Source organism: Lepus europaeus, unplaced genomic scaffold (assembly GCF_033115175.1).
Source record: "Lepus europaeus isolate LE1 unplaced genomic scaffold, mLepTim1.pri SCAFFOLD_3_1, whole genome shotgun sequence".
In the NCBI taxonomy this organism is placed as follows: Eukaryota; Metazoa; Chordata; class Mammalia; order Lagomorpha; family Leporidae; genus Lepus; species Lepus europaeus.
This window is the reverse complement of record NW_026909276.1, coordinates 5628155-5641210: the sequence shown is the minus strand read 5'-3', so window position 1 is coordinate 5641210 and position 13056 is coordinate 5628155. Positions and strand designations below refer to the sequence as shown.

General features: G+C 52.4%; 1 protein-coding gene across 1 annotated transcript; it reads right to left on the bottom strand.

The window, feature by feature from the left end:
* Positions 1-1344: 1344 nt before the first annotated feature.
* LOC133755051 (telomerase reverse transcriptase-like) lies at positions 1345-6717 on the bottom strand. Its single transcript, XM_062185363.1, is given in 5 exon segments — positions 1345-1497; positions 2111-2278; positions 3133-3332; positions 5774-5933; positions 5935-6717. Coding segments are annotated over 5 exon segments (1464 nt in total).
* Positions 6718-13056: the final 6339 nt, after the last annotated feature.

The following is a 13056-nucleotide window of genomic DNA, read 5'->3' as shown; positions in this document are numbered from 1 at the left end:
GGACAGTCTGGGGTCCCTGTGGGCATGTCGGCTTAGTCACCAGGACAGTCTGGGGTCACCGTGGGCATGTCGGCTTAGTCACCAGGACAGTCTGGAGTCCCCTGAGCATGTCAGCTTAGTCACCAGGATGGTCTGGAGTCTTCCTGGGCACATCAGTTCAGTCACCAGAACAGTCTGGGGTCCCCTGGGCATGTCGGCTTAGTCACCAGGAAGGTCTGGGGTCCCCATGGGCACATCGGCTTAGTCACCAGAATGGTCTGGAGTCTTCCTGGGCATGTTGGCTTAGTCACCAGGACAGTCTGTGGTCACCATGGGCATGTTGGCTTAGTCACCAGGACAGTCTGGGGTCCCCCTGGGCATGTCAGCTTAGTCACCAGGATGGTCTGGAGTCCCCTGGGCACGTCAGCTTAGTCACCATGACATCTTTTGAATGCAGCAGCAAAGGGGCACATCCCATGCCATAAAACCTGGCACAAGGCGCCAGGAGCCCTGTCCAAGGTCCATGTCTGTGACCCCATCTGTGATATCCCGTTAGGTTCTGGAATTGCTCACAGCAGCTGAAATGTCACACAGGTGCCTGCTCTGCCAGGCTTCAGGCTGCCCAAGCCACACCTGTGGCTGAGGCCACTCCTTCACCAAGATCCCCCCCACAACACTGCCCTTCCTGCTCTCAGTAGGGTCCTCAGGTCACATCAGGCCCCCTGTATGCTGGGGCCTGCCTGGGGAAGGGGGCTCCCTACTCATCCTTGTCAGGCACTAGGCAGTGCCACACTGACAGATACGTGGCTCCAGCACGTGAACAAGACTCCCCCACAGCGGCCACGTGTCCTGCCCTGGCATCTGAGGACAGGAGGGGAGTCCACACACACTGTGCCAGACACTGGCTCCAGAGGACCACTGCAGGGATGGAGGCAGGGACGGGGCAAGGGGAGGCCTGGGCGGAGCTGCACAGTGAACACCTTGGCTCAGGGACGCTCAGCCTGGACTTTGGATGAGGGGGTGGGTGGCTTGCTGCTCCCAGGTACATGTGGGTCAGTGCCCTGGGGTCTCCCCTCACTCAAGCTGGGCAGCTTAACCAAGCACACAGCACAGGGATTCCCTCGGCAGCCCTGGATCACTCGGGGGTGATGAGCAGGCCCGGGGTGGGGCACATGCTCACAGGCCCACAGCCCATGACCAGGTTTCCCACGAGCTGCTTCCTGGCTGTTCCTGGTGGGCTCTGCTCCCCTGCTGAGGACAGCAGGGAGGGGACTGACCTGAAGGAAGAAGGCCCCAAGGACAGGCCCTGCCCTGTGTCACAGATGACCCCTCCCCCCGACACCAATGTGCCCAGCTCCTCCAGCCTCAGTCCAGGATGGTCTTGAAGTCTGCGGTCAGGGCCTCCTGGTGGACGTCACCCAGGCCCCGCACAGAGGCACCCAGCAGGCTGGGCTGCTGCACCTGCTCATAGTTGAGCACACTGAACAGCGTCCTGATGTGCGAGGTCCAGGGCTGGGCCTGGGGCACACAGGATGCAGCCTCAGGGGGGCTGCAGAGGGCAGGCAGCCACAAGCCCACCCAGCTTCCCAGGGTCCTGGGAGAGCCCAATGCAGAGCCGGCCCTCAGCCCACTGGCCGGGCTCCTCAGGGTTCCTGTCACTGCACCCCAGGAACCCTCACCTGGCAACACATGTGATCCTCAGGGATGCTAGGTATCCATCCACCTCCAGCTGAGCAGTAGCCTGGGGCTGGGGTCCACAGCACCCCCACACACACACAGAGGCTAGGTCCTTGGAGTGACCGCAGCAACATCAACTGATGACAAAATCACCCCACCGTGGCAGAGGCACCAGCAGCCATGGGGACAAAGCCACAGAAAAGGCCATGGGGGGCAGGGGGAGCCATGAGATGAGTCCTGCAGTCCTCAGGGGGCAGTGACAGCTGTTCTTCCCTCCCCTCCATGTGGCGCCACGGCAGGATTCCAAGGGACCTGGCCAGCTGCCCCCTGTGGGCTCCCAGGCCCAGCTGGGCACCTCCCCCAGCTCCTCATCCACTCACAGCAGGACCCATCTTTGGGCACACAGGCACAAGCCCGTGAGCTTTTGTGTGGGGCAAGACGGAGGCCAGGTCACCTTCTCCCCGCGGAACATTCTGGCTCCCACCACAGAGTCCGGGTTCACAATGGGCTGCAGTCCGCTGGGCTTGGGGATGAAGTGCAGTCTGGTCATGGGCAGGGCTGACCTGGCCTGCTGCTGGACCTCTGCATCCGACAGCTTCCGCAGCTGTACCTGCTCCAGGTGCTGCCTGCAACACATCTGGGGCTGGGGTCAGGGCTGGGGTCAGAGGGGTTCAGGGCCATGGGCAGGGCCGACCTGGCCTGCTGCTGGACCTCCGTGTCTGACAGCTCCTGCAACCGCACCCACTCCAGGTGCTGCCTGCAACACGCCCGGGGCCGGGGTCAGGGCTGGGGTCAGAGGGGTTCAGGGCCAGGGTCCGGGCCGACCTGGCCTACTGCTGGACCACTGCATCTAACAGCTCCTGCAACCGCACCCACTCCAGGTGCTGCCTGCAACACGCCCAGGGCTGGGGTCAGGGACAGGGTCAGGGCTGACCTGGCCTGCTGCTGGACCTCCGTGTCCGACAGCTCCCACAGCTGCACCCACTCCAGGTGCTGCCTGCAACACGCCCCAGGGGCTAGGGTCAAGGAACCTTGGTCCCTGTGGACACAGCATACTCTGCGGGGTGGGGTGGGGCCTACAGATGCCCTTGCCCACCACAGACACCTCCCAGGAACCCCCACATGGGGGTCTGAGGCTCCCATTCCACACCTGGCATGACTCGGCGTAATCAGTCCTGATCCCTCAGTCTGACTTAGCAGAACCAGGAGCCAGCATCTCTGTCACTCAGGCCCCATCCCCTGATGCCACCCCCACCAAGGTCATCCAGAGGGGATGCCTGTACCCCCAGGTGTCAATGCAGGAAGGGTCTCTGAGACTCATGACCCAAGTCCCTCAGAAGCACCCTGAGGGGACTGAGCCCAAGCATGAGCATACAGGGCCGCAGGCCAGCACAGGGTCTCTGCAGGCCAGCACAGGGCTACCGTGGGCCAGCACGGGGCCTCACAGCCTGTGGGGAGCCGGGACACAGACACCACACGTGGTACCTGATGCTCACGTTTTGCAGCCCAGACGCTCCTGTGGTAGAAGAGGAGCTGGTTCTTCTGGAATGTGGTCTCCATGACGTAGAAGAAGGACCTGAGCAGCCCCACCACATAAGTATCCAGCAGCCAGAACAGGAACCTAGCCAGGATCCCCTCCCTCAGTCTGTGCTCCATGGTCAGGATGTGGCCACGCCCTGGAATGAGGCAGACCCCGCATGTGCACCCTCACAAGGCAGCCATGGTGGGAGTGCAGGGCACGAGGGGCCCTGCAGTCCTGAGCTGGCTGCCCTGGCTTTGGTGAACATGTTGCTGCACGTGTGCCGGCCCCTGGCACCCCATTGCACATGCGGCTCACGGGCAACGCTCGGGTTGGCACGCAGAGCAGACAACATGGAAAGGGCTCCCACGTGCAGTGTCAAACTCACAGCCTACGGGCGGAAGACCAGGGGCTGGCGGGACACACAGTGTGGTTACACGGCTGGACCCCTGGGGGCCCTGGCATCAGACATCGCAGGCAACTCAGGGCCCACCAATAACTGGCTCAAGAGAAACTGGGGAGGGGCTGGAGTGGGGCAGACCCTGACCATGGGGATGGCAGCTGGGCGAGCAGGGACAGCAGCCAGAGTCCAGGTCCCTGGTCTGGAGAGCCAACGGCACTGGGCCGGGTTTAATGCCCTCAGCCACCCACAGGTGGCTTACAAGGACCCGAAGGCAGAAGACGGCAAAGCCTGGGGAACAGGGACACCAAGGAGGCAGCGACGACGGCGCTGGGGACCTGGAGGCCACTCCTGGCTCCTGGCTTGGGGGCCGCTGCAGGCATTTCAGTGGTGAGCCAGAGGACGGACGCCGTCTCACAGTCTCTGACTCTCAAGGAAATGAGAAGCACACTCAGGCCAGCCTCTCCCTAAACGCCGTCCAGTGGGCTGGAAGTAATGGAAACCTCACCCGTGTGTGTGGCTGAGCACCAGCTAAACCAAGGAACCCGGCAGAGTAAAAATCCAGGAGCAAACGGCACCGCAGGAAAACACCCAGCAGAGGACGGCGCTGTGGAGCCGTCAGCTGAGCCAGGAGGTGGCAGGGCACAGGAGATGGCCCCCAGGGCCGAGGGTCCCACCACGCGCCTGTGTGGAGACTGAGAACTCGCCACCCCACGTCACCCCTGCGGTCGACCATGCTGAGCAGGCAGAGCTGGCCCTCGGGAGCCCGGCGCAGGAGCCATAGGACACCACCCAGGCCTCACGGTTCATGTGGGGTCCGCCACCTCAGAAGTCACCACAGAGGAACCGGTGCTGTGGAGTTGCAGGTTAAAGGACTGCGTGAAACGCCGGCATTCATGTGAGAGCCGGGCGCCAGTCCTGGCTGCTCCACCTCCCTGCTAATGTTCTTGGGAAAGCAATGGAAGATGGCCCCAGTGCTTGGGTCCCTGCACCCCTGTGGGAGGCCTGGAGGAAGCTCCTGGCTTCAGCCTGGCCCAGCCTGGGTGGTTGCAGCCATCTGGGGAGTGAACCAGCAAATGAAAGCTCTCTCTCTCTTTTCCTCTCTTTCAAAATAAATCAAATCTTTTAAAAAGTAACTGATATCGAAATAACTGCATATTACTACACAAGGTGCAGCCAAAGCAGTACTTAGAGGCTAATGCATCACAGCCACACATCCACCATCAGAAGTTTATACAGAATGACAGGAAAGCCTGAAAAAGGCATTAGGAAGAAGATAAACAGCAATCACTGAAATTCAAAACAAAGGCTCAACAGAGAGGACCCCATGGGGACAACAGAACTCAGTCACTCTGAAGGTCAAAGGGCAATGGGGGAGGGGTGACAGGAGGCTGAGCCAGACACAGAGCCGCACTCAGCGGCCTGGGTAAGGCCATCAGGCCGATGCCGCAGACAGAGCAAGGGAGACAGGGTCCCCACACCTGCAGCGAGAGGGACCAGAAACAGGCCAGCACCAGCAGCACCACCTCTCCCATGCGCAGCCCACACTGGGAAAGCCGGCCCATCATGCCCCATGCAGCAGGAGGCCAGCTGGCCTGGCAGGAGGCAGATCCCCAACCCTGGCATCCCTGATCCCTCTGCGAAAGCAGTAGAGTGGCCACTGCCTGAGCACACAATGTCCGGGTGGGTGCACAGAGCAGTGCTGGGGGTGCCCGGGGCCGATGTCACGCCTCCCGCTGTGGGGGCATTTCCACGACACAAGGACAGAGTGGTCACCGCATATCTCCATCACTGGCCTGGTTTCTTGGGGAGCCTGGCAGGGCATCCACCCCCACAAGCCCTTCCCATCGGGTCCCTAGGGAGGCTGCCATCTGACTCAAGCCCCACCCATCCAGGAGCAGCCCAGGAGGGGGCACCTGCACTGGCAGAGACACTGCCACAGTCCCCTGGAGCTCAAATGGGAAACATGACGGGGGCGCTGGCTCAGCCACCCAGCGAGCCAGGGCAGGAGCCCCATTCCCTCCTCCTGGGCAGCACTCACAGGAAGTCTAACCTCGCTCCTCTCCCCTGCCCAGCACATGACCTGACATCCCCCACCCCACCCCATCAGCAGGTGACCTTCCAGTCCAGGGGGCGTGGGGCAGCCTTACCCACCACCCCCTCAGCTCCCGGCTTGGCACTGGCCAACATCCGTTCACCTGAGCTCACGAGCAGCCAGGTGCAGTCCTGCACCCTCACCTTCCAGGTCAGCTCCTGCAGGGAGAGTTTGGCGTGCTTCCCCAGCGAAATGAACTTCTTTGTATTCTTTGGGAAGCAGAGCTTGTTGGGCCTGGAGCCCCAGAGGCCGGGGGGAGGGGGTCACCAGGCGGCGCAGACAGGCCTGCAGGAACACATGCACCTGCCACGGGCTGCTATGCTGCTGCAGGAGCCGCACCAGGCGCCGGGAGCCCGTGTCCTCCTGGGGGTCAGCGGCTGGCCTTGGGGACCATACCTGCATGGCCGGCCCCCACAGCAGGCAGTGCATCCGGAGAAGTGAGCCGTAGGGGCACCGTTTGTGGTTCGCAAGCGGCTTCCGGAACATGTGCCGCATCCTCCAGTAGCACAGGAGCAGCTGGCGCGGACTGCGGCTACCCCCGGGCCTCAGTGTCCAGCCCAGGAAGATGGCCTCCAGCAGCCTCCAGGCACCCACCAGGCTGGGCCGCAGGGAGCTCAGTGGGAAAGACGTGTGCAGCCACTCGCCGTAGCCCAAGTAGTAGAGGAAGCGCTTGGGCTCCGCATACACTTGAGCCTGCGGACGTGGTGACCACCGGGCGGCGGAGTGGCCAGGCTCCGTCTTAGTCCACTCCCGTGGAAGCCCTGGTGTGGTCTCTGAACACTCTGCAGGTGTCACCGCACAGGCCGGGACACACCCACGCCCCGAACTGCAGGTGGGCAAGCCCAGGGGTGCCCAGGCCTCGCCACCGCTGCTGTTCGGAACCTGTTGCGTGGCCGCGGGGCCCACCTGGGTCTCACGCATGGTGCAGGAGGGCCAGGCCTCGGCAATGACGCCGAGCTCGTACAGAGGCGGCCCACACACCTGGTAGGGGCAGCTCGGGGACACCAGCAGGTAGAATGCGTAGTGCACCAGCAGGAGCATGAACATGTTTCCCATGCGGTGCAGCAGCAGCCCTCATGCGCCGCTGTCGTGCAGCCTCTCAGTCACCGTGTTGGGCAGGTAGCTGCTCACGCAGGTGGTGAAGGCCCAGGGCAGGCCTCCACGGGCACCGTCCAGCAGCACGAAGCTGAAGGCTACGGCTTGGCCTGCGGCGCCAGTATCCCATATGGGCATTAGTTCATGTACCAGCTGCTCCACTTCAGATCCAGCCCTCTGTTAATGGCCTGGGAAAACAGTGGAGGATGGCCAAATACTTGGGCCCCTGCACCTGCGCGGGAGACCTGGAAGAAGTTCCTGACTCCTGGTTTTGGATTGGCCCAGTTCTGGCCATTGTGGCCAAGTGGAGAGTGAGCCAGCAAATGGAAGACCTAGTCCGTCAATAATTCTACCTCTCAAATAAATAAGTAAATCTTTAAAAAAATTAAAAATGGAACAGAGATGGCCACAACAGGATGTTCTAGGCTAGGCCAAAGCCAGGTACTCCATCCAGGTCTCCCACATATGTGGCACAGGTCCAACACTTGGGCCATTTTCCAAACTTGGACCAGAATTATAGAGGGGACATAAATCAACACTCCAATATGGGATGTCAGCACTGCAAGCAGTAGCTTAACCACCGTGCCTCAAAGCTAGCCCCAAAACGATTCCATTTAAAATCAAATGTACAACATCATAAGATAACTATACAGATCTAGTTGAAATTCAGAAAATTCTTGTACAAAATAACTACCCTGGACTTAACACAAATTTATCAGCCAGGAAGTAATGAGGAACAGTTGCCTCAGATTTTGCCCCCTCACCTTTCTGTTTGCATATTGAGGCTGTCCTGTAACAGCCCTCCTCCCAAAGATGTCTTTATCTCCTGAACCTGTGAATGTGTTAGTTTACGTGGCAAAACAGACTGCAAGCGCGATTGTGTCTAAGTTCTTAGGATAAGAAAATTAACCCAGATAAAGTAGGTAAGACCATTCTCAGTACATGAAGTCTTTAAAAGTGAAGAAGCTTTGCCGGTGCCGCGGCTCACTAGGCAAACCCTCCGCCTTGCGGCGCCGGCACACCGGGTTCTCTCCTGGTTGCCCCTCTTCCAGGCCAGCTCTCTGCTGTGGCCCGGGAAGGCAGTGGAGGATGGCCCAAGTGCTTGGGCCCTGCACCCCATGGGAGACCAGGAGAAGCACCTGGCTCCTGCCATCGAATCAGCGTGGTGCACCGGCTGCAGCGCGCCTACCGCAGCAGCCATTGGAGGGTGAACCAACGGCAAAAGGAAGACCTTTCTCTCTGTTTCTCTCTCTCTCACTGTCCACTCTGCCTGTAAAAAAAAAAAAAAAGTGAAGAAGCTTTGCCAGCTGTGGTCAGAGGAACATTGGACTGCAGAAGGACAATGAGATGGTGGAAAGAGCCTCTAGTTAAGGAATGCATCTTCCAGGGGCTCACAAAAGCAAGCAAACAGATTCTCCCACGGAATGTGTAAAGAACTGTGGCCAGCAAAAAGAAACTCAGGCAGTGAGTACTGCCTTGAGCACTAATAATGAGCATTTGGCACCAGGAGTGCTCCCCAGACACTACCATAACTGAAAAGGGCCCCCAGACTTTCAATGTCCCTGAGGTAGTGCAACCCAGTCCTAGCTGAGAATCACTGCATTCATGAAGAGTGACTTGTCAGAAACATTGAGAATGAAATAATCAGATTCTAAGACAGAAACTAAAATATTCTGATTGATGTTAATAATTACTTTTAATGTACTCATAGGCCTTATTTTCTATTATAAATAAAATATTCAAAATTAACACACATCATATTATCTATATACTTCAATGAAATATTCCTAACTTTCTGATCAATTTCCTTACCAGGTCAGCCATTCATAACCCATCACTAGAATGGAATCTACACTTATCTTAGCCAAAAGGCTGAGAAGCAATTAGAATGGAATCTAATGGAAGCCAAAGGGAGATATATTTTTTGACTCTAAAAGAATATACGGTGGGAAATGTGGTACCGCAGGTAAAGCTACCATTTGGGACACCTGGTATGTCATATATATTCCTTCTATACCTAATGTGGGGAAGATTTTTATAATAAAGAGGTTTTAAATTTTTTAAGGTTTATTTTTTATTTATTTGAAAGTCAGAGAGAGAGAGAGAGGGAGAGACAGAGAGGTCCTCATCTGCTGGTTCACTCCCCAAATGGCTGCAACACCTGGGGCTGGGCCAGGCTAAAGCCAGAAGCCAGGAGCTTCATCCAGGTCTCCCAGGTCAGTGCAGAGGTCCGAGCAAAACTAGGCCATTTTGGAGTGCTGGCTCAAAGTCCTAGCTGCTCTGCTTCCGATATAGGTTTGTGCTGATGTACCTTTAGAGGCAGCAGGTGTTGTCTCAAATGTTTGTGACCTGACCCTGACAGCCACTGCCAAAACCCAGATGGAATTCCAGGCTTCTATCTCTGGCCTGGCCCAGCAGAAGCAGTTACAGTCATTCGTGGACTGAATAAGAAGTTGGAAAATCTGTCATTCTGCCTTTCAATTACATTAAAATAAATATTTTTTTAAAAAAAGAAACACATTCATTTAAAACCATTTAAAATAAATTCAGAATGATGAACTTCACTCTCAACAGTATGATTTTGGTATTGTGCTAAATTATAATTTCACATATGAAATACGAAGTGGAAGATTTTACTGTAGGGGCTGGCACTGTAGTGTGGTGGGTTAAACTGCCACCTGAGAAACCAGCATCCCATATGGGCACCAGTTCAATTCCAGGCTGCTCTGCTTCTGATCCAGCTTCCTGTTAATCCACCTGGGAAGAATGAGGAAGATGAATTTGGCCTGGCCCAACTCCTGCTATTGCGGCCATTTGGGGAGTGAACCAGTTGATGGAAGATCTGTCTCTCCTTCTCCTTATGTAATTCTGCCTTTCAAATAAAATAAATAAATCTTTAAAAAATAGATTTTGTTGTACTCACCTAAGGAGTTAAGAAGGAATAATACTTTGATATTTCAAAGATGAATAATTTTTTTAAATATTAAGTGACATAATATATGTGAGGGCTTCAAAAATTTCTTCAAAAAATGCAATTTGAAAGGGAGGGTAGAGGAGGGAAGTGGCACTATGTCCTTAAATCTGTATATATGAAATTTGTATAACTTAAAATTTTTTTTTAAAAATGCATATTTTTCATAAATGTATTGATGGAAATTTAACTTCTGTTAATGTATTTGTATCATCTTACAATGAAATAATTATTTTTATGGTCTTGCAAATAATGAGACTTTAGGGAACTTTAAACAGCTTAGAGGGAAAAGGAGAGTCAGTCAGTATCAGCACTTCAAAACTCTGCCAAAGAAGGATTCCATGAACAAACAATAATTTGGGGCTTGGTTGGCACTTTTGGTTGGTCATTCTGGTTATCTGAAGGTTTTATTTCATTATTAGCATTTGTGACTCTAATACTATACCAATGAAACTACAGGTAGGAAACAGCATGAGACAGGATCAGAGCATCAGGTCGAGTCAGGAGACAGCTGCAGCTCAATTAGGGAAGCAAAGAGAGAGAGGAAAATTCCAAGAGCTTCAAAAGGTAAAAACTTGTTCTACTTGCTTCATATAGGATAAGTTACTCAAAGTTACCTATGTAGGTTTAATTTAGGGAAACATCTGTACAGTGACATTTCCCAAGGATCAACAGATGTGACAAAACTGCTAATTAAGTTAAATCCTGAGGAACATCTCTTCAGACAAAAAAGGTTATACGAAGATCCTTATGTATCACAAAGATCAAAACAGAAAAGCCCATCAACTAAAACAAACAAAAATAGATGCCTGGGATCCACCTTGGTACTGTAAAGAGAAAAAGCTATGGCCACAATCTTCCATGAGAACTTCTAGAAAAGAGAAATCGGCTCCATGACAGCATCAGCCCACCTTCAAGACTCCTTACCTAACAATCAGCCTTATAGAAACCTCTGCCCCAACAACCTCTAGGATCCTTGAATTCTTTCAAAATAAGTAAATCTAAAAAAAGTTCTTCCTGGCTTACTCTTCTCCCAATCTACATAAATGGCACATATAAGTTAAATTTGCGCAAGTGGCTGCTTGAAAGCATGTCTTCAGCCAGTGCTACTTGTCCGTTTACCCTTATTCAAGAACCTGCAGTGCTTATTGCCAGAAACATTTTCTTCTTTATTTACCTGTTTATATAAAGGCCTCTCACAGGTTGGAGAGAGGATGTCTCTCTCTGGTTCAATTGGACAAGCCTCAAAAGATTCTGGCACAAGGAAAACACTAAAAAGATACATAAAAATCAATAAATTAAAAAAAATAATTAATAAAGTAATATTGTAAGAGGCTCATCCAAAATATGAAAGGTGAGGCCAGCATTGTGGCACAGTGGGTAAAGCTGCCAACTGCAGCACTGGCATCCCATATGGCTGCTGGTTCAAATCCTGGCTGCTCTACATCTGATCAAGCTCTCTGCATAATGCCCCAAATACTTGGGCCCCACATGGGAGACAGGGAAGAAGCTCCTGGCTCCTGGCTTTGGACTGACCCAGCCCAACCACTGTGGCCATTTGGGGAGTGAGCCAGTCAAAGAAAGATCTCTGTCTCCCCCCCCCCCAACTATACCCCATAACTTCACCTTTCAAATAAATAAAATCTTTAAAAGAAAAAAAAAATGGTTTCCTCATAAGGGTTCCTTCCCTTGCCCTGCCAGCAAAAAGAAACCAATTTCTTCAACTTTGTTATATATCACCAACTACATGCAAATTGTTTTTTGAGAGGACAATTGCTGCTTATTTCAAAAATATCTCCTAGGACAGATGTGTCCAAGTGTAACAATGCAAAGATACGCTATCACTGATCACAAGACCAGATCACCTGGGAATCTTCCAGTGCACAGAACAAACATACAAGGCCATTCCTGAAAAGCCTGAGACTCCTCTTGAATTTCCCCCAGCTTCTGTTCTGTGCCTATGGCAAAGCCTTCCCTAAGCAACAAGGAAACAGGTGGTTTGGAGCAAGAGCCCTTACCTCCTATGCTGGCCACCCAAGTGAACTCCTTTTTGTAAAAACTGGTGTCTTGGCCTTGCCCTCTCATTCAGTGATAGAGTCTGAAGAAGACACACAGAAGTAACACCTCACAAAGAGAAGGAAAATAACAGGTCATTAGCTGGGATACCAGGTTTCTGAAAGAGAGAGTATCTTTGGTATCTGTCACTTCTTTGCATCCTTCAATGACACCTTTGTCCATGTCACTGTTTGTCAAGGAAACCATTTGGCAAGTGACAGGTGGGACAAAGGTGAAGGCTGACCTAGATAAATCCTCACCATATGCTGCCATGTTGGCTGGCCAGATGTGGCCCAGAGGTGCAAGCAGTCAGGAATCACTGCCTTACAAATCAAACTCTGGGCCACAAGAGGAAACAAAACCAAGACCCCTGGACCTAGGGCCCAATCAGCCCCCTTGGATATGATTGAGGACGTCACCCCAGACGCTCACACAGCACCCACAGGAAAGGCGATAGTTGTGGTTGCTGACTCACCAGATGGCTTTCTCTTAACAAACTGCCATGATGGAAGCTAAAAACAAACTGGTGTCACTAACTATGCCTTATAAAGAGCACCAGTGAGAGATGCCCTTCATTCAGTCCAACATGGACTCTGACACTGACAGCTTTAAGGCCAATGACTTTTACAAATCATTTTCTCCTAAATAATGTAAGTTGTGATTCAGTTTAAGAGTTTTAGACTTTTAGACTACCTAGCCAAGGAACATCTTTAGAAGAGTTTTCCTGATGCTAATTTCTAACTTATTGAGATATTATGTGAGGATATTTACAGGTAACCTGTATTGATTTGAATTGCTGATTTTCACTTTTCAGATCCTAGGCCTTCTAAGATTCTTTTTTCTCAAATGCCTAAATCTGATAAACTTAACCAAAACATTTTTTTTAATTTTTTTTTTGAGACAGGCAGAGTGGACAGTGAGAGAGAGAGAGACAGACAGAAAGGTCTTCCTTTTGCCGAAACATTTTATAAAAGAGAGAACTAATGCTGTAAAAAGATTATACCAAAAATGTTGCTTTTGCATCTATCTGGAAATACGAATAAAATGTAATAAGACAGAATGCTGACACTAGAAAAAAATCTGAAATTTACATCTAACTTTACTACCATCAATGTTCAGTAATTATATCAATCACACATTATTAAACATTATTCTTTCTAAATCCTTGAAGTCTTAACATATCAAGAATTATAAACAACATACAAATATTTATGTAATAAGGACACAAATTTATTGTACTATGACTTTGATTTAAATAGTACCTT